At 40.8% G+C, this 27573-nt stretch overlaps 1 protein-coding gene across 25 annotated transcripts in view; it reads left to right on the forward strand.

The window, feature by feature from the left end:
- Window positions 1-27573, forward strand: part of CDC14B (cell division cycle 14B) — a 122314-nt gene that overhangs the window by 42465 nt on the left and 52276 nt on the right. For 10 of the 25 annotated variants that reach the window (XR_008626679.3, XM_057298683.2, XM_034967823.4 and 7 more), the window contains 3 exons: window positions 14554-14644; window positions 15184-15259; window positions 17244-17336. Coding sequence is in view for 20 of the 25 variants with exons in the window: in XM_057298683.2 (XP_057154666.1) it covers window positions 14554-14644; window positions 15184-15259; window positions 17244-17336 (260 nt within the window). In the remaining 5 variants the exon portion in view is untranslated. Of the gene's footprint in view, window positions 1-10552; window positions 13273-14524; window positions 14645-15183; window positions 15260-17243; window positions 17337-27573 lie in introns of those variants that run through there. The other 15 variants (XR_010109112.1, XR_010109113.1, XM_063594296.1 and 12 more) reach the window with 7 other exon arrangements.

A 27573-nucleotide genomic window follows, 5' to 3' on the forward strand; every position in this document is an offset into this window, starting at 1 on the left:
CTGGTTTGCCTTTTTAATATATGATTATTTTCATCGGACTGTGTGTAATTTTAGGATTTTTATAGAAATAGTTTTTTATTTATATATAGTCCTTGTTATATAAGCTACAAATAGTTTCTCCTAGTCAATTGCTTAAAAAAAAAAACTTTTAGAGTTACAGAAAAGATAAAAATAGTAGAGCATTCCTCTGTCCGCCTCACAGTTTCACTTTTCTCTAGTGTTGTCATCTGTCTTCGTCATCTAGGGCTGCTGTGACAGAATACGCTATGCATAGTCTGCGTGGTGTAGACAACAGAAATGTATTTTGTTACAATTCTGGAGCTTAGGAAGTCCAAGAACAAGGAGCCAGCGGGGTTGGCTTCTGCTGAGGCCTCTGTCCTTGGCTTGCAGACTGCCGCCTTCTCCCTGTACCTCCACGTGACCTTTCCTGTGTGCATTCAGTGGGAGAGAGTGCTCTGGTATGTCCCTTTTTTTTTTTTTTTGAGACAGAGTCTTGCTCTGTCACCCAGGCTGGAGTGCATTGCGTGATTTTGGCTCACTGCAAGCTCCGCCTTCCGGGTTCAGGCCGTTCTCCTGCCTCAGCCTCCTGAGTAGCTGGGATTACAGGCACCCGCCATCATGCAGGCTAATTTTTTGGTAGAGACGGGGTTTCACTGTGTTAGCCAGGATGGTCTTAATCTCTTGACCTTGTGATCTACCCACCTCGGCTTCCCAAAGTGCTGGGATTACAGGCATGAGCCACTGCGCCCGGCCTGTATCTCTCATCTTATAAGGATATCAGTCCCACCTGTATGACCTCATTTAACCTTGATTTCTTCTTTAAAGGCCCTATTCCCTGTAGTCACGTTGGGGGTCAAGGCTTCAACATAAGAATTTTAGGGACGCAATTCAGTCCATAACATCATCTTACATTACTGTGGCACTTTAAGAAACCAACACTGGGCTGGGTGCGGTGGCTCATGCCTGTAATCCCAGCACTTTGGGAGGCCAAGGCGGGAGGATCACCTGAAGTCAAGAGTTCGAGACCAGCCTGGCCAACATGGTGAAACCCTGGCTCTACTAAAAATAGAAAAATTAGCCGGGCTTGGTGGCACATGCCTGTAATCCCAGCTACTTGGGAGGCTGAGGCAGGAGAATCACTGGAACCAGGAGGCAGAGGTTGCATTGAGCCGAGATCGCGGCATTGCACTCCAGCCTGGGCAACAGAGTGAGACTCCGTCTCAAAGAAAAAAAAAAGAAACCAATACTGATGTGTTATTATTAATTATACTGCAGACTTTATTGGGATTTCACCAGCTTTCCCATTAACCTTTCTCTATTCTGAAATTCAATCCACATTGCATTTAGTTGTCATCTGCCTAGTCACCTAAGGTCTGTGAAAGTTTCTCAGTCTTTCCTTGTTTTTCATGATCTTGACAGTTTTGAGGAGAATGGGTCAGCTATTTTGTAGAATGTGCCTCAAATTGGGTATGTCTGCTTGTGCTTGTTTTCCTCATGACTAGACTGGATTTTTGGCATGAATACCACAGAAGGTGAAGTGCCCTTCTATCACATCTTGTCAGAGGTACATGAAATCCACACGACATCACGGGTTAGTCACGAGCATTTGGTTAAAATAGTGTTTGCTAAGTTTTTCTTCTGTAAAGTTACTATTTTTCCCTTTCCACACTGTATTCTTCGAAACAAGTCACCTAAGTCCAGTCCACACTCAAAGGGGACTAAGGAGGGGTTAAGCATCACTTCTTGGAGAGAAGTAGCTACATGTATATAATTTGGAATTGTTCTATGAGGAAGATTTATCTCCTCTCCATTTACTTACTCAATCACTTATTTATGACAGTATGGATTCATGCATATTACTTTACACTTTGGATTAAAATCCAATATTATATACTTATGTTGTTGCTCAAATTGTTCTTTATTTGACTATTGGAGTTTTTCAGGTTGGCTCCAGTATCACACTCTTCTCCCACCCTCTTTTCTTAAAAGATATTTTTATAGTGTGTTCTGTAAATTTGGTTTTCAAATCTACATAAATGGAATCATGCTGTATTTACTCTTTTTTTCTTCCAGCTTCTTTCACTAAATGTTTGTGAGCATTGTTTGTGATGTGTGTGGCTGTAGCTCAGGCACTCTCATTGCCATATAATATTCCATTGTAAGTAAGTTCCCATTTGGGCTGTTTTCAGTGTTTGCCTATTATAAATAATGATTCTATGAGCTTTTAAAAAATACCTTTCTTGGTGAACATATGTATGAATTTCTGTTGTATGTAAATCTAGAACTGGAATTACTAAGTCAGAAGATGTGCTATGTTTATTTTTTGTATGTAAATACTGTCAGCTTTCTAAAATGGTTGTACTGCTGCTGTAATCTTAAATGCTGCAGGATAGAGGGAGAGTTTGGTGGGGTCTTGCACCATGGATTAGTGGTCTGGCCTGGGAGTGGCATTCTCACCTCTGTTCACTTAACCACAAAGCAGTCAGCACAAGCAGTCCCACCATGGCCTGGGATGTGGAGAGCCAGAATTATTATGTTCAACTTTTTAATCCAGAAATAATTAATTTTTTTTGAAAAATGGTGTGATAGAGGGAGACATTTTTAGGCAAATCATTTTCTTCAGATTTTTGTTTGACTACATTCCGTAGATTTAAATAAGAATTCTTACTGACATTAATTTGTGTTGAGTTTTCTTTTAATGTCCCATTATTGCAAGTTATTTAGAAATGGGTTTTAAGTGTTTCCATATTGATAGATTGATAGATTTTTTGATGATCTTTTCATCAAAACTTTTTTTTTTTTTGAGATGGAGTCTCGCTCTGTCACCCAGGCTGGAGTGCAGTGGTGTGATCTCTGCTCACCGCAACTTACACCTCCCAGGTTCAAGCAATTCTCCTGCCTCAGACTCCCGAGAAACCGCGATTACAGGCACATGCCACCACACTGGCTAATTTTATATTTTTAGTAGAGATGGGGTTTTACCATGTTGGCCAGGCTGGTCTCGAACTCCTGACCTCTAGTGATCCACCCACCTCGGCCTCCCAAAGTGTTGGGATTACAAGCGTGAGCCACTGTGCCCCGCCAAAACATTTCTTTTATTGTATTGTAGTCATTGAACATGGTCTATGTGTATGGTTTCTGCTTTCCAGAATTTGTTGAGATCTCCTTGTGACCTAACACATGACAACTGAATACCCTATTTGAAGAGTTTTTGTGTTCTATATTGAAAACAGTTCTATCTATTGGGTCATGCCACTAATTCCTTATTTCATTTTTTTGAAGTGTGTTTAGTCTTCTATGATTATGGATGTACTAATTACTCCTATTTTCACTTGTTTTTGCTTGATTTAAAATCTGTTATGTGTGATGGTTATAATTTTTTTGGTAAATTATATCTTTTTTTTTTTTTTTTTTTGAGATGGAGTCTCGCTCTGTCGCCCTGGCTGGAGTGCAGTGGCTTGATCTCAGCTCCCTGCAGTCTCTGCATCCTGGGTTCAAGCAATTCTCCTGCCTCAGCTTCCTGAGTATCTGGGATTACAGGTACCCATGGCCACCATGCCAGCTAATTTTTATATTTTTAGTAGAGAAGGGGTTTTGTGATGTTGGTCAGGCTGGTCTCAAACTCCTGACCTCAAGTGATCCACCTGCCTCAGCCTCCCAAAGTGCTGGGATTACAGGCATGAGCCACCTTGCCTGGTGATTATATATCTTTAAACATTAAACACCTTTGTCTTTTAATTGCTTTTTATTGTGAATTCTTTTTTTTTGAGATGGAGTTTTTGCTCTGTTGCACAGGCTGGAGTGCAGTGGCATGATCTCGGCTCACTGCAACCTCCGTCTCCTGGGTTCAAGCAATTCTTCTGCCTCACCCTCCCCAAGTAGCTGGGATTACAGGTGCCCGCCACCATGCCCAGCTTAATTTTTTTGTTTTTAGTATTTAGACGAGGTTTCACCATGTTGGCCAGGCTGGTCTCAAACTCTTGACCTCAGGTGATCCACCCGCCTCAGCCTCCCAAAGTGCTGGGATTACAGGCGCGAGCCGCCAAGCCCGGCCTGTGAATTCTGTTTTATCTGATGTTAGTATTGCTGCTTTCTTTTTTCCTAGCAACTGCATAGCATACCTTTGTCTATCCTTTCATTTCAGTTTTTTCTGTAAGGCTTTGTTTTTATTGTCTTTATTAAACATATAGCTTGAGGACTTTTTGGGGTTTTTTGGTTTGTTTTTGATAGAGATGGTATCTCACTTTCTTGTCCAGGTTGGTCTTGAACTCCTGCATTCGGGGATCCTCTTGCCTTAGCCTCCCAAAATGCTGGGATTATGTGAGCCCAGCCTAGCTTGAATTTTTTAAACTCATTTTGAAAATCTTGTCTTTTAACAGGTGATTTTTTTTGCATTTTAAAATTATAACTCATATGTTTGGACTTATTCCCACCATCTTATTCTGTTTTGTTTGCCTTAATGTATCTTCTTGCTATTGGGTGGCTTGCTCAATTTTCTTAGTGTCATTTTCTCTCTTGCTGTAGTGATTTGGAAAGTATGAAAACTTATATAGTTCTTCTAGTGCCTCCCTTAAAAAAAGAACTTACAAAGTATTTCAGAGATACAAATGAGTATGGAGACTAACGATGTTGGGGGAGATGTCCAGGGCTTCTGTAGATAAGATTACTTTTTTCTACCTTAGTTCCAGACCAGCTGATTGAGAAACACAGGAGTCAAACAGACAAAGATTAAAATTACCAGGCTTGGTTTATCTGTGTGGGCATTTAGATCCAAAGGCAACTGGAATTACTTGCGCAAGCAGCCACTGGCACATCGGACAACCACAAGGACAGATTCTAGACAGTGTGTCTGCGAATGGGTAGAGCCTTCAACACCCCGGATCCATGGGTGATTGTGTAGAATAGTGCCTCCTCCACCCTCTTATCTCCGGAGGACATGTAGCACCGGCAAGAAATAAACATCCGTTGTAAATCACATCACTAAGATTTCAGGGTTATTTGTTGTCACAGCTTATTCTGACGAATAAACTCAATTCATCATAGGGTATAGAGTGAACCAGAACCATCCTAATTGTAGGTTTGGTCAGTCTGAAAAAGAGGAGCAGGAAGGATAGTTAGGCTTCTTCATCTTGTGCATTTCTTATCTCACTCTGTGCTCACGTATTTATTGGGGTGTTAGCTTTTTTCTCTTTGATGTATGGTGCTTTGTAAATTCTAAATACTGACACTTTATTGGTTTTATACATTGTGTCTATCTTCTCCTATTCTGTGAGTTATCTTTTTAAATTTTGTTTCTGGGCTCCTGTGTTAAACAGAAACATTAAATCTTTTTTTTTTTTTTTTTTGTGAGACGGAGTTTCGCTCTTGTTGCCCAGGCTGGAGTGCAATGGCGCAATCTCGGCTCCCAGCTAATTTTTGTATTGAAACACTAAATCTTTATGTAATCAAGCTTCTCAATCTTTTGCTTTACAGTTTGGGTCTTTTTTGTTTTGAGTAAAAAAGAAATCCATCCCTGTTTCACTAATATGAGTTATTTTCCTATATATTCTTATAAAACTTTTAAAGCTTTTCTTCTTATATCTAGGTTTTTAATCCACTTGAGGTATTTTTTTGTCTTTGGTGTGTAGTGGTGTATGGTATGAGATAGGGATCAAATTTCTTCCCTCCCCCACACCCAAAAACATGGACAACAAGTTGTCCCACGTGTATTGAATATTCTTCTCCCATTGATTTGTAATGTCCCTAATGTCATATGAGATGTTTTCATTTATATGTGGCTCTCATCTTTGCCTATTATATCTGTGCCAATAGTACACTGTGCCAATACTGCCTAAATTCTTCTAAGTTTTAATATGTGACAGAACAGGAGCCCCCTTCTTGGTCTTTTTTTTTTTGAGATGGAGTCTCACTCTGTCACCCAAGCTGGAGTTCAGTGGCGCGATCTCGGCGTACTGCCAGCTCCGCCTCCCGGGTTCACACCATTTTCCTGCCTCAGCCTCCTGAGTAGCTGGGGCTACGGGTGCCCGCCACCACGCCCGGCTAAGTTTTTGTATTTTTAGTAGAGACAGGGTTTCACCATGTTAGCCAGGATGGTCTCCATCTCCTGACCTCGTGATCCGCCCACCTCGGCCTCCCAAAGTGCTGGGATTACAGGCGTGAGCCACTGCACCCGGCCTTCTTGTTTTTTTTCATAATGTTTTTTGTTCTTCTTGGTCCTGTGATCTTCTGGATTAATTTACATATATTAACATGTCATATTCCATGTAATTTATTACATGTAACATGTAAATTTATTACATTTAATTCATACATCAGCATGCAATTTACATGTATTAGCATGTCAGGTTTCATGTAGTTTATTACATGTAACATGTAAATGTATTACATTTAATTCCTTTATTAGCATGTAATTTACATGTATTAACATGTCAGGTTTCATGAAAAGACCTGTTGAGATTTTGATTCGAATTGCATTTCTTTTGAGGGAAATTACTATCTTTATGGTATTGAGTCTTCCTGTTGATAAACCTGCTTTGTTTCTCCATTTATCCATAAGGGATATGCACATCTTTTTTTTTCTATTACATTTCGTAATTGCTTATTACAAGTAGATAGAAAAGCTATTGGTTTTTGTGTATTAATCTTCTGTATCTAGAAACATTGCAAAACTTTATTATTTATTTGAGTAGTTTATCTGCCGATTCTCATCTGTATTTTTTTTTGTTTTGTTTTGAGACAGTCTTACTTGGTCACCCAGGCTGGAGTTCAGTGGCATGATCTGGGCTCACGGCAACCTCTGCTTGCCAGGTTCAAGTGATTCTCCTGCCTCAGCCTCCCAGGTAGCTGGGATTACAGGCGCGGGCCACCCATACCCAGCTAATTTTTTGTATTTTTAGTAGAGATGCGGTTTCACCATTTTGGTAGTGCTGGTCTTGAACTCCTGACCTCAGGTGATCCACCCGCCTCGGCCTCCCAAAGTGCTGGGATTACAGGCATAAGCCACCACGCCCGGCTTCGTGTCTGTATTTTTTAGGTAGACAGTCGTCTGCAAACAAGGACAGTTTTGATTCTTCCTTTCCAGTTTTCTCTGATTTCCTTTCTGTATCTTGATATCAGCTAGCACTTCCACTTACTACATTGTTAAAAAGAGGTAATGATAGTGGGAATTTTTTCTTGCTTTTTATTTTATAGGGATGCTTCCAAAGTTAAGGCATAAAGTGTGATATTGGCTGTTGGAACAGTCTTTATCAGCTTAAGGAAGTTCTCTTTTAGCTCCATTGTGCAAAGACTTAATTGGAAATGAGTGTTGATTTTAATGACTTCCTTCTCTGTTTTTAATGAGATAATCGTGTAACTTTTTCCTGTAATCTGTTCATGTTGATAGGCTTTTTTTAATGTTGAATAAGATTAATTTTCTTTTCATATGCTATTGACCATTTGTATTTCTTTTCTGAATTGAGTGTTCATAGCCTTCCTAGATTTTTTCTCTCTTAGGTTGTGTTAGGGAAAAACTCAAACTGTTTTTCCTCTGCTGTCACGTCAACACAGCAATTATCAACACAAAAGACCTCTGTAATATGTGTGGATTTCTGTGGCAGACACCAGTTGGGTGTCCTCCTATTCAATTCTGACACCATCTACCTGGAGATAGCAGGTTGAGGGCTCAGTCCCCAAGACCACCCCCTCCTTCCCACAGGTCACAAGTCTGGGCCTCAGCAACTTCTGACTGACTGGCTTCAAGTTGGGGTTCCCGGTATCCCCTGTTTGGGTTCAATTAATTTGCTGGAGGAATCGGGGAAACTCACTTACTAGTTTATTATGAAGGCTATTTTAAAGGATACAGATAAACAGCCACAGGAAGAGATGCGCAGGGTGAGGTCTGGAAGGGTCCCAAATGCAGGAGCTTCTGACACCGTGGAGTTGGGGTGCACCACCCTCCAGGCATGTGGATGAGTTCTCACTCACCATCCTGTCAGCCTCCGTGGTTCAGCTCTCCAGGAGCCCTCTGAACCCTGTCCTTTGGGCCTCTAGTGGAGATTTCATTGCTTGTCCATGACTGAAGGATGGACAAGTGTGTTGAAATATGATTGGACAAAAAGGGTATAATCTACACCCAGCAAGGCCTGTCTGTTCAGATTCTTCCAGCCTCTCAGGGCAGCATTCCTTCCTCCAGGGTATGGGGTGGGATGCTTTGTGGAATGAGGGTCTTACAGCTCACAGTCATATTAGAGCCCTGCCTTGGGCCGGGGAAAGGAGAGCAGGAAAACATCAAAGAGACTCTGTTTCCCAAGGCCGGCTTTCTGAGGTCCACAGCGCCCAGCATATAACAAGATGTTGTAACAAAACTTATGGGAGTTGGGAGCTAGGAACTGTGGATGAAAACCAATAAGTATATAATTATAATATCACAGATTGTGATATTGCTTTGGAGAGACATTTTATCTGTTGTGATAATTAACTTTTATTATAGGTCTTTTCCCCCAAGTCTCTCCTAGTTTTTCCCTTTGTGACTTGTTTTTTGTCACACTTTAAAATTCTGTGTGTTAAATTATAAAATTATTCATTATAGCCCAGGCGAGGTGGCTCACCCCTGTAATCCCAAAACTCTGGGAGGCCGAGGCGGGCGGATCACGAGGTCAGGAGATTGAGACCATCCTGGCCAACATGATGAAACCCCATCTGTACTAAAAATACAAAAATTAGCCAGGTGTGGTGGCACACGCCTGTAGTCCCAGCTACTCGGGAGGCTGAGGCAGGAGAATCGCTTGAACCCAGGAAGCAGAGGTTGCAGTGAGCTGAGATTGTGCCACTGCACTCCAGCCTGACAACAGAGCGAGACTCCGTCTCAAAAAAAAAAAATTTTTTTTTCATTATAATTTTATAGTTGTCTGACAGCTTTTTCAAAATCATTTCATCTGTGTTTTATAAATATGTGATATTAGCATCTCATTTTCTTTTCATATATGTTAACACCTGCCGTATATTGGATAAGGCCTTCTTTGTTACTGAATTGAAATAATCAGTTTTCTTGTAAGTGTTCATATATCTCTGGGTCCAGATTGTACGTTGCTGTGCTAAAATCCTATTGTTTTAATTACTGTTGATTTATATTTGGGCAAGTCTTTGAGGCTGGGACTTAATCTTACGCTTCAGATCCAATAGCCTGTGTTCAAATCCCAATTCTGCCACTTCCCAGCAAGCTTTGTGACCTTGTGCAGGTTAGTCACTCCACCTCCTTAGAGCTAGTTGACCCTGGTAGTGCTAACCTCACAGGGTATAATGAGCTGAATACAATATGCAGCACTAAACTCTCCATCATCGTTGGTTATCATTGTCATTTGAGTGGGTAATGCTGCTGCCGCTTCTTTGTTAATCAGTACTTTGATGAACATTTCTTCCTCTGCTCCCCGTGTTCTTTCCTACCCTCAAAAAACAAGTGGCTAATACAGATGACAGCCTGATGTCTATGGTCCTGTCTCTGAGGGACAATCTGTTCAGGTGGAGCCTGTTCTCTCCTGCTCCCTAGCATGTAAAATCTCCTTTCTGCCTGTCTGTGGTGAACTCAGCAGAGGTTGACTTCCCCCAGCTGTAGGGAAGCTGTCCATTTCTCCATTGGCTCTGCCAGGACCTGTGAAGGCCATACACCCAGTTCAAGGGGGAAATACAAAGTGTCTCTAGGTCCAAATAGGGTTCTTCAAATCTTTCCTATTAACAAGCACATACTGTATTATAATTCCCACCGACTCCTACATATTTCTATGTTTTATGGTTAATTATCCCCAAATACCTATAGCTGTTATCCAGGAAAATGTTTTTCATTTCAAATTTAACAGATATTTGCTAAAGGAAGAGGTAGTCAACCTGGAGGCCCAAAAGTCAAATCAGACCTACAGACAAATTAGGCCCAAGGATGGATTTTAAATATTTTTATTAACATTTTTAAATCATGAGATTTTGTTTCTTTCTCCTGTATCATGTTACTCAAAGAAGAAGTAGTGATGATGTGGTGCGACAGGGATGTATAGGCAAAAAGATGACTGCTGCTTTCTGTTTCTGACAACAGAAACATCAATGGGGGGATACATGGATTTTTAACAGGATTATAAAGTTAATTGTCAAGCTTTAAGCAAACTTTGTAAAGAGCCCTGTTTCGGCCAGGCGCGGTGGCTCATGCCTATAATCCCAGCACATTGGGAGGCCGAGGCGGTGGATCACTTGAGGTCAGGAGTTTGACATCTTTACTAAAAATTAGCTGGGAGTGGCTGCATGTGACTGTAATCCCAGCTACTTGGGAGGCTGAGGCAGGAGAATCGCTTGAGCCTGGGAGGTGGAGGTTGCAGTGAGCCAAGACTGCACCACTGCACTCCAGCCTGGGCAACAGAGCGAGACTCCATCAAAAAGAAAAAAAGAAGAGCCCTGTTTCTGGTTCCAGGTTCCTAATAAATGGCCCTCAACCCAGCACCATAGTCTCTGTAGTACTTTATTGGTGTGTTACTCTAACAATAAAATATTGGCATTATGTAGAGATAATTGCACATCAGAAATCAGTGATTTCCCCCAACCTGTAATATATAAAATACTCCTTAAGGAATTGAACTTAAGGTTTGGGCTGGGAGGGAAAATTTCTTCCCATTTCCATCTAGCTACTTTTCTAGTTTAAATTGGGTTTTTTGAAAGAAACTGGAATTTCAAGAGATAGGTAGAACCCAAAACTTGTTACTAACCAGTTCCCTTGTTTAAATGCATACGAAGGATATTTTCCAGGTTGCCTCATACTGTGCTCATTATATGCTTCCTATCTTGATCAAGAGTCGGCTTTGGAAAAACACTGTTAGCCTGCAAGTTGACTTTTTAGAAGCAGTGTAATTTTGAATAGGTAATACATCGTACAATGCAAAAGCTGTAAAAAGGCATAAATCTCTCTTATTCCCTATTTCTAGACACCGACTATGAAGGCATTGATACGTTTCTTGTGGCTGCTTCCACAGACTTGCTACCTACGATTTCATCCACAATCGTATACATGTGTATATAGGATTTAAACTCACACATAGAAGTGGTAGCGCTTAACAGTCCATCTTGGCTATCTTTAGTTTTCAGTTTTCTTTTTTTTTTTTCTTTTGAGATGGAATTTCGTACTTGTTGCCCAGGCTGGAGTGCAAAGGCGTGATCTTGGCTCACTGCAACCTCCACCTCCTGGGTTCAAACGATTCTCCTGTCTCAGCCTCCCAAGTAGCTGGGATTACAGGCATGCGCCACCACGACTGGCTAACTTTTTGTATTTTTAGTAGAGTCAGGGTTTCACCATGTTGGCCAGGCTAGTCTCGAACTCCTGACCTCAGATGATCCATCCTCCTCGGCCTCCCAAAATGCTGTGATTACAGGCATGAGCCGCCATGTCTGTCTAGTTTTCAGTTTTCAGTCTTAAACATTTCTCCCAAACTTCCCATTTGTTGGCTCCATGGAGGTGGCCCAGTTTATATTCCCACCCACAGGTGACGGATGTGAGTGCTGTCAACCTCCCGACACACTGCAGCACCTTATCCAACTCTCTTGAGTTTTGCCAGTCTGAGGAAAAAATAGTACCTCATAGTGGAACTTTGCATTTCTGTTACTTTTGTGATAACAAATTGAGGTTAGGTATCTTCTCAATGAATTTAACATATTTTTCCAGTTTATCTCTTGATTTCGTTTATGTATCTTTTGCCATGAAAACTGCTTAAAAATGTGTTTATGGCTTTTAGGTTTTGTATCATTTAGCAAGGTCTTCCCCAGTTGGAGAGTATAAAAAATAATTCATGGTTTAAAAAATGTATTTTAAAAAGTCTTTGATCCATCTGGAATTGTAGAATAAGATTAGGAGGTATGCAGGTTTACTTTTGAGGCAAAAGTATGTATAAAGTAACACTTTTCTATAGAAAACTTGGGAAAATACAGGAGGGAATGAAAATGAACCCCAATCCCAGCACCTTGTTATCTATAACAACTGAGATCATGCTTATGCTGGGATTTCAATTTTTTTCACTTGAGATTAAAATACAAGCATAGGTTTAGAATATATTTTAATTTATTTAATGTTTTTATGGGTACAAGTAGGTATATATATTTATGGGGTACATGAGATGTTTTGATACAGGCAGGCAATGCACAATAATCACATCATGGAGAATGGGGTATCCATCCCCTTAAGCATTTATCCTTTATGTTACAGACACTCCGGTTGTACTCTTTTAGTTCTTTTTAAATGTACAATTAAGCTATTGTGGACTATAGTCACCCACACCCTATTGTGCTGTGAAATAATAAGTCTTATTTATTTGTACTATTTTTTTGTGCCCATTACCCCCACACTACCTTTCCCAGCCTCCGATAACCATCCTTCTACTCTCTATCTCTACAATAATTTTAAATGGTTGTTTAAAAAGGGTGTCAACATTTTTGTTTTTAAACCATCCCAAACCGTCCCTTTAAAGGAATGCATGACCAGAGGGTTGCCTTTAAATCTTGCACAATTAAAAGAAAAGCGTTTTCTCTGAGGCAGCTGATCTCAGGAAATCTTGCACGATTTTGAAGATGCCCGTTTCCCATAAGACCCGGCCCTGGGGGGGCACTTGGCGGGTCTTGGCAGAGCTAAGGGGCTGGGCCCTGCTCCGGGAGGGCGCACTGCAGGGGCCCGGGCCTGGCGCGGCTGCAGCACCTCCTGGCGGCAGGAGTGCGGCGGGGGAGGCGCCAGGAGGCCCCTGCCCCGGCTGCCATCACCCTCGGGTCTGTCCCTGGGGCAGAGCCCTTTTGCTCGAAGTCCTTTAATCGCTAAGGAGCTTTCCCAGACTCTTCCCTCTGCAGGCCCGCTGGCCTCTGACGCATGTCCCCTCTGCGGAGCGTTTGGGCACTGGAGGAGCCCTGGTTGGCACAGGCCGCCCCGCATTCCCAGCTGGGGAAGGAAGGCGGGCGGCCAGGCGGGGGGAAAGAAAGCGGGAGGTGGGGCGGGGTGCTGTCCGTCCCCACGGCCTCGTCGCGCGCGGGGCTGTTTCCAGGACTTGGGGACTTCCGGGGTTGCGCTGTCGTGTCAGGCCGTTGGGCCGCCGAGGGGTGTCGCTGCGCCCGCTGCCCCGCGCGGCCCTTTAAACTTTGTTTTTTAAACTTCGGGGGTGTGGTCGCGGCGCCTCCCCTCTCGGCGGCTGGCAGTCCTTGCCTCTGCCCCGCCTTCCAGATGCTTTGGAGTCATGAGCCGGGAGGGCGCGGGGGCAGCTTTGGTAGCCGAGGTGATCAAAGGTGAGCCGGGAGGGCGGGGGCTTCCCCTGGGGGCTCCGGCACCCGCTGGGACAGGGCGGGCGGTGCTGGCTTGGAGGTGCCCCTAGTCTGGGCCCCGGCCGCCCTTGTCTCCTGCGTGTGGGTGGCCTCGGCACTTGTCCCCAGGCTCTGGGCTACAGCGCTCATGGGCGGCTGTGACCCTTGCGTGCCTGCACCTGAGCCTAGTAGGTGAGCTGCACCTCCCCGCCCGCGGGAGCGAGATCCTTGGGCTCTGTCACAGGGATCAAAGGTCCTTGTGGTTGGAAAGGATTAAGCCCTGTTACCCATTTGAGTGTTTGTGGTTGCAAGAAGTTTTAGCTGAGGAGTTTACAAGGAAATAAACGCAGTAATTGCATGAGTTGAATTGCAGATCAAAAAAAAAAAAATAGTTTACCATTTGGGGAAAGGGTGCCAGCTGGCTCTGCTGAAAGTATATATATTTTAAAGGCTGTACTTGATTTTGCCACGTTGTGAGTGTAAGTATTTTCTTAGCACCACTAGTATTACTATTAGATATTGTGGATGACTTTATTTCACCCGAGGATTTTTAGGCAAGGAATGCGGGTGGAGCCTCCTGAGCCTTACTACTCATTACCATTCTTGCTAACCTCACAGCAGCCTAACTGCATTTATGCAACACAAGTTCATCTCAGATCCATCATGCAGAAACCTCTCATTGCTTCTGTTTTAATGGTAATTTGTCTAATTGTAAAAATACCGAAGTAGTGATTCCAAGTTAGAAAGTAGTGATCCCTAAGAACAGTTGGAGAAACATATGGTTTGTTCTATAGCTGTAAGCGGTAATTTTGAAGCAATTTTGAAAGCATTCTTTCCCTTTAAGAAAAAAACAGTTTCTTACTGAAATGACTTTTTAGGATGTCTTGAAAAACGTAGTGAAATTCATCTAGAAACTTACAAGGTTGATGCTAGCCATCACATGCATGCTGCAATTTGCTGAAATGTCTTGATCCAGGGGAGCTAAACTTTTACAAAAATAGGTTTGTTTAGAAGTCATATCACTACATGAAAAATCACCACTTTTGAAACTTACGGTTAAAGGCAGTTTCTCTTCTAAAAATGTGCTCATTGATTATTCCCACCCAAATAGCCAGAATATTTTGTAATTACCCATTACCACTCCTACCATCTGAAACGTGCATGAAAAAAATGAAAAATTGACTTCATCTGAAAAGAGTTGTATCATGATATATGAAACGTTTTTTGTAACCTCCAGGAAGGAACATTGCAATTTTTCCATTTCAGATCGCCTTTGTTTTGCCATTCTCTACAGCAGACCAAAGAGTGCATCAAATGTACATTATTTCAGCATAGATAATGAACTTGAATATGAGAAGTAAGTATTGCTCTTTAAAAGATTTTAACTTTTTGTTTTTGAAGAATCTAAAGGTATGGTTATAAATGGGATGGCCTGGGAAAATTATAAATCTATTGATTGCTAATTACAGGATGCTTGTTTTTCACCTGTAGTAATAAAATAAACCTTTAGAGCAAAAAAAAAAAACCTCCCTAAATTTAAACATTTAGATTTGCTAGTCTAATATTTACACTACAATGAGATATAAATGTGTACTAAGTAAGATATTGTGGTTTTGCCCTTGGAAATATGTGTGGAAAAACAGCTTTTTTAATTTAGAAGGTATGTTCATGTTCATTGAGGTTACATGTAGGCATTATAGCACTTGTGGCATTTTTAAGTAGGCATTATTTACCAGAATAGTCTTCCACCAGTAAAACAGTACCTTTAAGTTGTATTGGCCCATAACAATTTGGTATATGCTTGCTTATCTTAATTTGATCTTGTAGACCCAAAAAAGACATTTATATTCAGAGCATCTAGAATTTACATCACATTTTTATTTTTCATTTTTAAAGCTTCTACGCAGATTTTGGACCACTCAATCTGGCAATGGTTTACAGATATTGTTGCAAGATCAATAAGAAATTAAAGGTAAAGTCTTTAAGATTTGACTTAAGTAATCATTGTTAGCTTGATCTGGGGGACGAAAGTAAGGAAAACATCTCTTTTTAAAAAGGAAATGACATGTTTTTCACTGCAGTGGTGTTTGGGACATGCACGTGGTTTTCTTGTTTTATAAGATCATAGTGTATCTATTTGTTTTCTAGAGTTTTGAATGAACAGTTTAAGTTTGGGTCATTTGGTTCTAGTTTGAATTAGTGATGCCCAAATACTTGAAAAGCCAAAGTGGGAATCAGCTAATTAAGTGAACCTCGTATTGTCTGACCTAATAGAACTGAAACTTAACAAGAGAAACTCTTCCCTTGCTGTGGCCACTGTTCTTTCTGCCTTCATTTTGATGGGGAGTGATAGCAAACTAACAAGAAAGCTGGACTCATCTTACTTTCTCTCCTATTTTGAAACTCCCATGATACTGTACTACATGATCCTTTATACATACGATTAAGGGGCGTGAGAATCTAGGGCAAATAAGCACGTCATTAAGGCTGTATTACTGAGAGTTACACAAGTATATTTGTATTGGTTTGAACTTAGACCACATTCATGTATGTAAAACACTGAATTGTTGGCCATGCACGGTAGGAAGTTATGTATGTACTGCTTACTAGCAGTTCCAAATCAGTCACTGTAAATTCTCAACTGGAAAATACTGCTTTCTGGGACAGACACTTAAAAAAAAATTTAATTGAATACAGAGAGGAAATAAAATTTATTTTTAATTAGAATTTTAACATGCTTTAATTAAAAATTCATGGGTAAGGCAGATGTTTTTCCTTGACCATGAAAGCTATATTGCTACAGAGCTGGAGACTCTTCTTTTTTGCCTTTCTTAAATAGGAATATAACTATTTATGGCCTTGTGCATTTGAGTTCCCCCTCCTTTTTCCAGTTGCCAGTGGCAGATCTTTTGTTTCATGCAGGACTAGGAAGCTAAAAATAATTCTCTCTTCCTCCAACATTTGTTCCTTTGCTTTAATTTTGGAAAAAAAATTTTTTCCTGTACTCAACCATCTGTGGACTTTTAGTCTTTGGGTCAACCAAAAATGTATCAGTCCTTTTTTTCTTCTTCCTTTTTTTTTTTTTTTCCGTGAGACAGAGTTTCGCTCTTGTTGCCCAGGCTGGAGTGCAATGGAGCAATCTGGGCTCACTATAACCTCCACCCCCCTGGTTCAAGTGATTCTCCTGCCTCAGCCTCCCAAGTAGCTGGGATTACAGGCATGCGCCACCACGCCCAGCTAGTTTTGTATTTTTAGTAGAGGCGGAGTTTCTCCATGTTGGTCAGGCTGGTCTCGAACTACTGACTTTGTGATCTGTCCGCCTCAGCCTCCTAAAGTACTGAGATTACAGGCGTGAGCCACCGCACCCACCAGAAAACTTTTTAACATATAAATAGAAATATGTACACATCATGGATATAGAGCTCAGTAAACTTTCACTAATGGAATATACATAGATGATTATCTTGATCACCAGTCAGGAGCAGTGCACTGGCAGCACCCCATAGCAGCCCTCCATGCTGTCTTCCAGTTCCTGTCTCTGCACACCCCTCCCCTGGTTATTCACTGCCCTGGCTTATAACACTGTAGATGATTCTGTATACCTTTTTATTTTAACTTAAAGGCTTTGGGGACAGATTTCTTTAAAAACCAAACAGAAGGAAAGGTGGTCTTTTCTACCACTCTTGGTTTGCTCTTTCAGAAGCAGCCCATGCTTTAAGCATGTGTCCATTCATGTCCCCTCCCCTCTTCTCTAATTGTATGTTCATTCTCATCCCAGAATGTGCCTTTTTATGGGAAGATATATGGTATTTGTGGGTATCAATGTTAATCTTTTCAAAGGTCTTGCTAATAATATGAATGGTTATGGGATTTGGAATTGATCTTGATCACAAAATGAAATTGTGGAAGACTTGAAATTAAAAAGAAAATGCTAACAGTTATTTATTTTTATGCAGTCCATTACAATGTTAAGGAAGAAAATTGTTCATTTTACTGGCTCTGATCAGAGAAAACAAGCAAATGCTGCCTTCCTTGTTGGATGCTACATGGTAAGTATTTGTTTTCCTAATGTATTCATAAAAATGCACACAACAGTGGTTCTTTACATTTGCAGTTGGAATTTTGAAATCAAGATAATGTCTTGATTTCTCTTCAGAAAGAACGTGTTTTGCTTTTAAAAAATTGACCAATTCAAGGAAGCTGTGCTTATGTGGAAGTAGCAGGTAGATGAGAGATCTCCTGTACCTTCCACTTAATTTTGCTGTGAACCTAAAACTGCTCGGGAAAAAAGCCTATATTTTTTTAAAAAGTGCCCAACTACTTTGGCAAAGGTTTATGTTTTATGGCACTAAAGGTTGGAAAATAGTGCTCCAAAGCTATTTCTATTCACTCGTGATCCATTTAGTGAGTTGTAAAATCATCTTACTGGGGTCAGGACCCCACTATTAATTTTCTAAAAATTTTTTTAAAAAGTGCTTTCTAAAATTTGAATCTAGGCATTTTTCCCCTAATTAAGGTCATCTCCTTTCTCATCAAAACATCTAGCAGGAGGCCACGGGATGTCAGTGTTGTCGGAAGATGGGTTACATACCACACGGATTACATACATATGCCATCAAGTGCTCCATTTGGATCATTGGAAATGTGCTTTGGAATAGCAGTATTTACATAAGAGTTGTGAATTTCATTTATTTGTAAATATGATGGAAAAGATTTATTTTTTGAAGAGTCACATTTTGTTTGGCACCCAGTGGATTTGTCTGCAGGGGCCCTGAAAGCTGCAATTTTTCCAGAGCCAGCTTAGAGCTCCTCCAGAGTACTACCCCCTGTGTCTGGTGGTGAGAAAGCTGGCCACTCTGTTCAGTGGGGAGTAGCCAGGGGATGTTTCTTCCACCCCCACCCCACCATCGGTGTAATAGTTATTCTCTCCGAGACTTGAAAAAAAGGGTTGTTTTGGCCGGGCGCAGTGGCTTACGCCTGTAATCCCAGCACTTTGGGAGGCTGAGGCGGGCAGATCATGAGGTCAGGAGATCGAGACCATCCTGGTTAACATGGTGAAACCCTGTCTCTACTAAAAAAAAAAAAAATACAAAAAATGAGCCGGGCGTGGTGGCGGGCGCCTGTAGTCCCAGCTACTCGGGAGGCTGAGGGAGGAGAACTTCGTGAACCCGGGAGGTGGAGCTTGCAGTGAGCGGAGATCGCGCCACTGCACTCCAGCCTGGGCAACAGAGTGAGACTCCGTCTCAAAAAAGAAAAACAGGGTTGTTTTTGGAGCTCTTTAGGTTCTTTCTTCCCCACTTCTAGCTTGCTCCTTATCTCTGGCATGCCTTACCGGACCCTTTTAAAATTATTTTCTGGAGTATAGTTTGATAATCTGGAATTTACAAAGACTAGTCCAAAAGTTGGTGATATTAGTTGAAATCGCACCTCAAGATTTAATAATTTTCTTTTTTATGTATAAGGTATATCATTAACAGCAGTGGTTAAGGTCTTTGTTTTGTTTTCCTATTTATGCTCACAAAAGTTGAATTAAATGCTTCTGATTGGGAGGCTGAGGCAGGCAGATCACTTGAGGTCAGGTGTACGAGACCAGCCTGGCCAACATGGTGAAACCTTGTTTCTACTAAAAATACAAAAATTAGTTGGGCGTGGTGGCACATGCCTGTAGTCCCGGCTACTCGGGAGGCTGAGGCAGGAGAATCCCTTGAATCCAGGAGTTGGAAATTGCCCTGAGCTGAGATCGTGCCACTGCACTCCAGCCTGGGTGACAGTGAGTGAGACTTTGTCTCCAAAAGAAAAAAAAAGTTTCTGAGAAAACTTCAAAATTTATTATCATCCCTGAAAGTATGAAACATAGGTTATAGATTGTCTATTAAAATTTGGTTTCATAAGCTTTCCCAGACGTATTGGTGTTTTCCTTTCTCCCAGCCTCTCTTGGTGTTTCTCGTACTTGCAGCAAAAGCCTTAAAAAAAAAAAAAAAAAAAAGTTTGAGTAGTTTGGCAGGCGTGGTGGCAGACGCCTGTAATCCCAGCGACTTGGGAGAATGAGGCAGGAGAATTGCTTGAACCTGGGTGGCAGAGGTTGCAATGAGCTGAGATCGCACCACGGCACTCCAGCCTGGGCAACAGAATGAGACCCCGTCTCAAAAAAAAAAAAAAAAAAAGCAAGAGAAAAGTCTATGTATGAACCCAAGAAAGAAAAAGAGTATGGAGAAGTGGGTGTTTTAACTGGGACATTTGGTCCTATTACTTGGCCAGTCACTGGGGAGAGGAACCTCATAGATTAACATAAATCATGACAACTTTATAGAAAAAGGGATTCAGCCAGAATTCTTGAGATTCATAAAATATTAAAGGGAACCCTGGAGAAATGGTCCTTGGTGTGACAGAAAAAAGTTCCAACCGTTCTTTGTGGATCTTGCCTTTACACTGCCCTGGACAAAGTCTGGATGGCTGAAGTTCCATCTAGGAGAGAGTGCTCCTGAGCAGAACTCCAAAGCAGAGGGGCCAGGCCGGGCCACTTCCGGGTCAATTGCTGTCTCTGGTCAGATGAGATGTCCCTGAGATGGTAGGGTCTTGAGGAGCCAGGCACGAGGACTACAGCGTGAAGAACCCCTCTGAAGGTGGCTATGGGCATAGTGGGAACTCAGTCAGGGTTGTCTTAAAAACAGAAACAGAATGTGTGATAAGTTTATAAATAAGAAATCACTCTTTTTAAGTCTTGTTGCTGTCGTTTTTAAACTACTAGTGAACAAACAACAACCCCTTGACGTATTTATTGAAAATTTTTTGGCATATTTGTTTCCAGTTTTATATTGGCCTTTTGACTTTGTTTATGGTTGTATTTTGGACCACAGAAGCTTATTTTTCTATAGTTAATATATCTTAGATTTAGAAATCCTTCCAGAATTTCACACCTTCAGGTTAGTACTGATTTGATTGGTTAGGGAAGTGCCAGGTAAGCAAATCTGGATCTTCACTCGCATTTATTACTCTACCCAGTGAGGAGCTAGCTTGGCAGGAGGATTATAGCTCTTGGCTGTGACAGAAGCCTTTGCAGCCATAGCTGGCTGCTAAAATAGGAATTGGGAGCTGTAATGTTGATAGGCAGGAAAGCAGGAGAAAAGCTTCTAAGAAAAGGAAATGTATTCATAGTAGAAAAGCAGTGTCAAGATATAATATGGACACCTGAAAAGATAACACATCAAAGCAAGTGAAGCTTTGATCTGGTTAAAATACATTAAATCCTCTGGTTAAAGATTTGTGGAGATGAGTGCTAGTTCCCTATAAACTGATCCGCATCCTTGATAACGTTTTCTGGAGTCGTCAGGAATTTTGGAGAGAGTAAGGTTCTTTAGTGTTCGACTTGGCATGGTAATGTTAAAACAAAACCAAAAAAATCTGGAGGAAGAATCTTTAGGAAAGAAATATTCCAAATAGACTGACTCTGTTTATTTTTATCAGTCCTTTTTGAATTCAGGGCTTCTGAAAGTAACGTGTTTCCTTCATCCTTGTATACACAGAAAGACCTAATGTGGGTTGGGCAGAGAGTGTGAGGTAATCCTTTATGGCATGGAAATAAAGTGTTATATTTATTTTTTATCTTAAAAACAGAAGAGGTGAGGCTTCACAAATGTGTAAAATATGAATTGACATGCCCACAATTGGTCTTTTTGACAGATGGTCAGGCGTCATGTGTGTTACAAGAAGTGAGAAGAGTGAGTTGAGTACTCATTTGTCTTTATTGTATTTCAAAGTATTGCTCTTCATGTGGCCTGGTAAATGGCTTTCCCATTCAGCTATCTGAATGGTAGACTCTTTGGTATCAAATTAGAGTGAAGCTAAAAATCTTTTGCACCACTGTAAGAGTTGAAAAATATAAAAGATGACTTGAGCTTTTGTTTGTTTGCTTATTCACAAAAAGGTAAACATACTATATTGTTTTACAAAATAAGTTTGCTGCCCTATTTAAGCCAGTGGCTATGACCTGGCCAGATTGTGGGATAATGATACTTAACCTGTCATTTCAAAGTAAAGGTGAAATTTTAAGTGGAAAATTTTAAGTGCTTTTCAAAACAAATTCATAATAAAAAAGATCCTTTTGGAAAGAAAAGTTGGGAATTTTGTTTTGTTAATTTTGTTGTAAAAATGTCATACACAAAATCCATATTTGCACTCTTGAGAAATTTAAAAAATCTTTAAAAAAGTTTTTATATTTCTAGAAACAAGACGTGCACGTGTGTGTATATGCACAGATGTATGTTGTGTACGTATATGTTTTATGTTTACATACAATTTTAAAATTTTTTATTGGTACATAATTGTACATATTTATGGGTTACATGTGATAGTTTTATACATGTATATAATGTGAGACAGCCAAATTAGGGCAGTTGCAGTATCCATCGCCTCAAACATTTGTCATTTCTTTGTGTTGAGAGCATTTTAAATCTTCCTTTCTATTTTGAAATACACAGTAAGTTATTGTAAACTATAGTCACACTACTGTGCTATCTAACACTAGAACTTGTTTATTCTAACTGTACATTTGTACCAAAGAACCAACCTCTCTTCACTCCCCCTGACCACACACGCCCTTCTCAGCCTCTGATAACCCTTATTCTACTCTTGGCCTCCATAAGATCAACTTACTTAGCTCCTACATATGAGTGAGAATATAATAGTATTTGTCTTTCAACTTTGGTTACATCTTCCTGCCACAGCAGTTAGATTTTCTGAAGATACATGGTATTCATCTCTTCTATGGGTTAAATGTACTTTTGAGGGCTAGCCTGGGAAATTAACCACCATTTCTAACATCTTTCTGTGTATAAAATAAATGCCAAGCATTTTGTGTAAAAAATAAATGACGCAAGCAAACTTTTGGCACATAGCTTGCAAATTTGCTTTCCTCTAATGTTTAATAGATTATTTTGGTAGAGCTAATTGTAACATGTAGGTTCCCTGTTCAAAATTTATCACTGTATATTATTATTTTTTATGTTTAAGCAGTTTTTATAGCTGTAAGAATGGCTTACCTTGTAAGCATTTATGTTGAAAATGATGATACTAATTAAATTTAAGAATATATTAACTCAGCAATCTGTGAGAAGAATTCTAAATTGCATTAAATTTGAGATTGCCTCTACAGTTATGATAAGAGCTCAGGGACTTTGTTATTTAATGAAGATCTTTTGAATCTGTGGTCCCACTTTTTAAATGATTTAATTATCTTGGACTCAGAATAGCCAGTGCTAGGTTAAGGTGCCTGCAGGAGGAAAGGATCAGTTGGGAAGTTAAGACAAGGGAACAGAGAACGAGGATCTAGACGCAGTGGGTAAGAATCCAGTTCAGCAAACAGCTGCCCAGATGGGACAGCAGAGGCTGGAGGACAGAATGAGGTCATAACACCCTTCCTGGGTGTCTGTGAAAGGCAGGGCAAACAGCACGAGGCAACCGTCAGTAGTAGCCAGGCCCCAGCTAGTGTGAGGCGAACTGGGCTGAGCAAAGGGACGGCACAGGCCCTCAGTGGGAAGCCAGTGCTTCCTTGGGAGCCGGCCCTGTGGGAGGCAGCTGTCTGCCCTGCTCACACTGCATCACAGTTTGACTTCCCTTGCCACCCGAGGGCTTCTGACGGGCGTTTCCACTGCCCGTGGTGCTTGCTGGGTGCTGTTAACTTGGGGAAAAAGTGAAGAGAAATGGCTCTCTGATAGCTTAAGATCCTTGACTGCAGATCGGTTAAGCTTTCTGGAATTTTGGGTCCCATCCTTGTTCCGGTCATTGTTTTAGATAGGATGGGTTCCTGTCTATAAATAAGGCCAGAGGAGCAGGCCCTCTTCCATCAATAATAGGCGGTGTGATCTTGGATGAGCAGTTGATGCCAAGGTCTGGAAAGTTGTAGCCTGCCAGTTTTATGAAACTCACAGAGCATTATAAATAGTTGTGGGTTTTTTTTCCTCTGTGGTTAAAATTTAGGAGATTTCATTTTTTAAAAAAATCAAGATTTTTTTCTTGGTCTTTAAAAAATGTCCCTACCACTCAAACGTGTACTAATTCCCAGGGCCAATTCACTATTTTTATTAGCAGACTTGGTAGATACGTGTTTGCTACTCTGAACTTCCAGTTTCATTTTGTCGAAATTGAGGATCATTATATATATCATTATATATATGTAAAAGTAATTTTAAAAGTTAAAACTATTGAAATGTAAGTTCATCTGAGGTTTTTTTTAACGAGTTTTTTTTCTTAACCAGTTTTGTGCAGGAGCTATGAAAGTGATTTTATTTACTTTTTTATTCTCTGTGTTCTTTCCTCTGCTCACCTTTTTTATTGAGCAGTTGAATGTGTAAGCCTATCTTCAACTTGCATTGATTTGTGAGCATTCTTTGTTAATCTGGAGAGAGTGATTTTTTTTTTTAATAATCAATCAAGTTCTTGGCGTAGGAAAGACTATCATCTGGCTGACATGAAAATAGTCACAAGAGTCTTTAAGTGCTGGAAACATTGTGACATCTCTCCAGGATTTCCTGGTTACTCAGGCTGCCACATTTGTTGCTGGAATTTCAATATCCTTTGTCACTCTCAGCTCTAGGGTGAAATGACTTGTGTAACGTTTGGGTTCTAAATTGTACAGAGGCTCTCTAAGTATATAAATAAAGCTTCAGAATCCTGTGCATAAGAGTAGAAATAGGAAGCACATGTCTAATTGGGTTTCCATGATTTGAGGCCCGGCTTGTCAGCATTGAAACATTGAAAGGAGAAGTAATGCAGCTGGGATCCTGTTGCTTCTGTTGCTTGTTCTTCCATCACTGCTAGTTCAATACCTCCGAGGTTTTGAAACGTATGTTAGTAATCGAGGGTCCAGCGTTCTCACAGGGACTCTGGCATGCAGATGGTGATTTTAGAAAATGGGGGTGGTGGGAAGTCCTGGGAATGGTTGAGGTATTGTTCAGCAAAAAAAGAACTTTGTGCCATGGCTTTGAAAACCACACCAGTCTCAAGCATTTTCAACCACAGTATTTGCGTGTGTTTGTGTGATATTTGCTCGTTCAGAGAGAGTCTTTATCCTAGAGAAACAAGGTCTTACTGATGCCTCCTAAGCTGCATCTCTGTGCTTACGCCTCATGTATTTGTCTATTCACTTTTAACAAATGGAAACGGCCATTTCCTTAAATTGAGTGTGCTACTGCACACTATTGCTGCCCAGCAAATTACCGCAAAACTTTGTGACCTAAAACAACAGTACGAATTGTCTTAGACCATGTCTATGAGTTAGGCATCTGGGAGTTGCTTAACTTGGTTGGGTCTGGTCTGGTTCTGGACCGTGTCTGGGCTGCATTCACCTGGAGGGTCCATGTCTAAGGGGGCTCAGTCACATACCTGGCAGGTTAGTGCCGATTGCTGGCAGGAGGCCTCTCTTCCATACCACGTGGGCTGCTTGAGTATCCTCCCAAAATAACAGCTTGCTGTACCCAGAGCGAGGGTTCTAAGAGAAAGCATGACAGGAGCTACCTCTTTTATGATCTAGCCTCTGAAATCACACCCTATTACTCCAGTATCCTGTTTGTTACACAGGGGCACCCTGTTCACTGTGGGAGGGGACCACACAAGGGTGGAAATGCCAGCAGATGAGACTCTTTGGGGTTGCCTGGGAAGCTGGCGATCACAGCTGGTCAGCAGCTCTCTTGGTCATCATTTGTTGTTTCCTGTTCTTAACTAGCACTGTGGAATTAGAGTGGGCATTCTATATATATAGCTTCTCATGAAAATATATCAAAAGAATTTGAGAAACGCCAAGTGTCCAGACTGCCAGAAGCACGGTGATAGATCATAAGTTGCATCAATTTAGAGTTTACTAATCTGAGAATTTGTGTTAATGTAGGAGTTATTTATACGATTCTTCTTTAGTAACAAATTTAGAATGATTTCATTTGGGAAGGCCTTTTGAATCAGCAAGATGAGTAGGTGTAAAAGTAAAAGTTACTTCCTTCATGCCTGGCCAAAAAAGAAAAAAAGGTAAAAGTTATAGATTGGCAAATATATCTTTGATAGTTATATAAGTGGATTTGTTCTGCATCTGTAAACTTCCTTCAGTTTATCTAGTTATGCTTTACATTATTTATTTATGTGCCAGCATTCCCAAACTGGATTTTTAAATTACAGTCTTTTAAAGTTCATCGTCAGGAATTTAGGGGTTTTTTCCCCCATAGGAAAAAAATGTTACATTGTTCTTGTGGTTTTTTGGATCAAACTAGTGTTCCAAGGCTAAACCACAGTCCTTAATGTATTACAGACTATTTTTGCTTTGAAAGTTAGGAGAAAGTAATACCATTGCAATTTTACTAATTAAAGAACCCAAAGAACTGTAATCACAAGCAGGAAAAATTATCTTAAATTAGTGCTTAAGGAAAAATTTGTATAATTTGAGAGAAATTCCTAAATGGGTCTCTAGATTTCATTTTAGTACACAGATGAATCAGACTCTATTCTTATTTTTATTGGCTTCAAGGTGTTTTTTTATTTGGTTTTGTTTTTTGGTTTTAGGGTTTTGTTTTGTTTTTTTGTTTTTGCCTTTTGAGACTGACTCTTGGTCTGTCGCCCATGCTGGAGTGCAGTGGCGCGATCTCGGCTCGCTGCAACCTCCGCCTCCTGGGTTCAAGCGATTCTCCTGCTTTTGCCTCCTGAGTGGCTGGGGTTACAGGAGCCTGCCACCGTGCCGGGTAATTTTTTGTATTTTTAGTAGAGACGGGGTTTCACCGTGTTAGCCAGGATGGTCTCCATCTCCTGACCTCGTGATCTGCCTGTGATGGCCTCCCAAAGTCCTGGGATTACAGGCGTGAGCCACTGCACCCTTCCGGTTTTAGGTTTTGTTTTTTGTTTTTTTTAATCTGCTAGGAAGTCTTAAAATAGAATGGAGAAAATGAAAGACTTTACTGATGTTATCTGGTAAGTGTTAGAAGAGGCATACATGCATTGGAGACTGGAAGGGAATAAGGGAATTTGGAAAAAACAGGCTGATTTTTTTAAATGTTTTAATTTTCATGACTTATAGGTTGATGCTTAGAAGATCTGTGTGTAGGCCGGACATGGTGGCTCATGTCTGTAATCCCAGCACTTTGGGAGGCCGAGGCAGGCGGATCACCTGAAGTCAGGAGTTTGAGACCAGCCTGGCAAACATGGTGAAACCCCGTCTCTACTAAAAATACAAAAAAACTAGCCAGGCATGGTGGTGCACGCCTATAGTTCCAGCTACTCGGGAGGTTGAGGCAGGAGAATTGCTTGAACCTGGGAGGTGGAGGTTACAGTGAGCTGAGATCACACCATTGCACTCCAGCGTAGGCGACAAGAGTGAAACTCCATCTCAAAAAAAAAAAGAAAAGAAAGAAACAGAAACAGGCCAGTCATTGGGAAAATTTTCCGTTTATGAGTCTTGAGTCAGAAAATTGGTGAAATGCCCTTTGGAAGCTGAGTCAGTGCTTATGACTAGTTTTAGGATATGTCTGTTTCTGAGTTTCTAAGATCCTTGCCGGATCTTTGAACTTTGAAAAATTTCTCTTAGTCCAGTGATAGTTTCACATTGATATCAACTTTTATTAAACATTTAAAATTTTCCTAACTATTGTAAGTAGATTTGGGTTCAGCTAAGTACATCAGTGAATCGGATTGGTGTGTAATGAAACCATAAGACATGGGTCCCACCTTCAGAATGCTTCACATTTGGTTGTGGAAACAGGTCACATGTATCATGTTAAGTAATGGAGATAAAAAGTTTGCAATTAACTTTTTTTAGTGATTTCTTTTTTTTTATTAGTGAAATTTAAAATCTATTTCCCCAAAGTAATCTTTGGAGTTCAACCTAATTTTAGTGATAATATATGTGCCAGATTTAATGCTGTTTCTCCTCCCCACCGCTCCCGCCTCCCCAACCCCAACCTTCCATACATTAGTTGAAAGGGCCCTGCAGGAAGGTTCTGAAGTCCCAGGCAAATGTAATAGGGGGTAGGCAGAGGACTTACTTAGAGAGATGGTGGTGAAAGTCTCAAACAGCAGATTTCTAGAACAAACAGGTTACTTGTAAGAAGCAGACAGAGATACTTAGATCAGTAAAATATTTCTGTAACACTAGAAGTGAGAAGACATGAGAACGTTATCTAGAAACTATCAAGAGGAAATGACTGCAGACCAAAAATCCTACGCATAGTAGTCAAATAAAAAATGTCAAGGGAAAAAAAAATGTTTGGAAAGGCAAGGAATACCAACTATAGACCTCAAATGCTGAAGAATATA

Source organism: Pan paniscus, chromosome 11, assembly GCF_029289425.2.
Source record: "Pan paniscus chromosome 11, NHGRI_mPanPan1-v2.0_pri, whole genome shotgun sequence".
Lineage (NCBI taxonomy): Eukaryota > Metazoa > Chordata > Mammalia > Primates > Hominidae > Pan > Pan paniscus.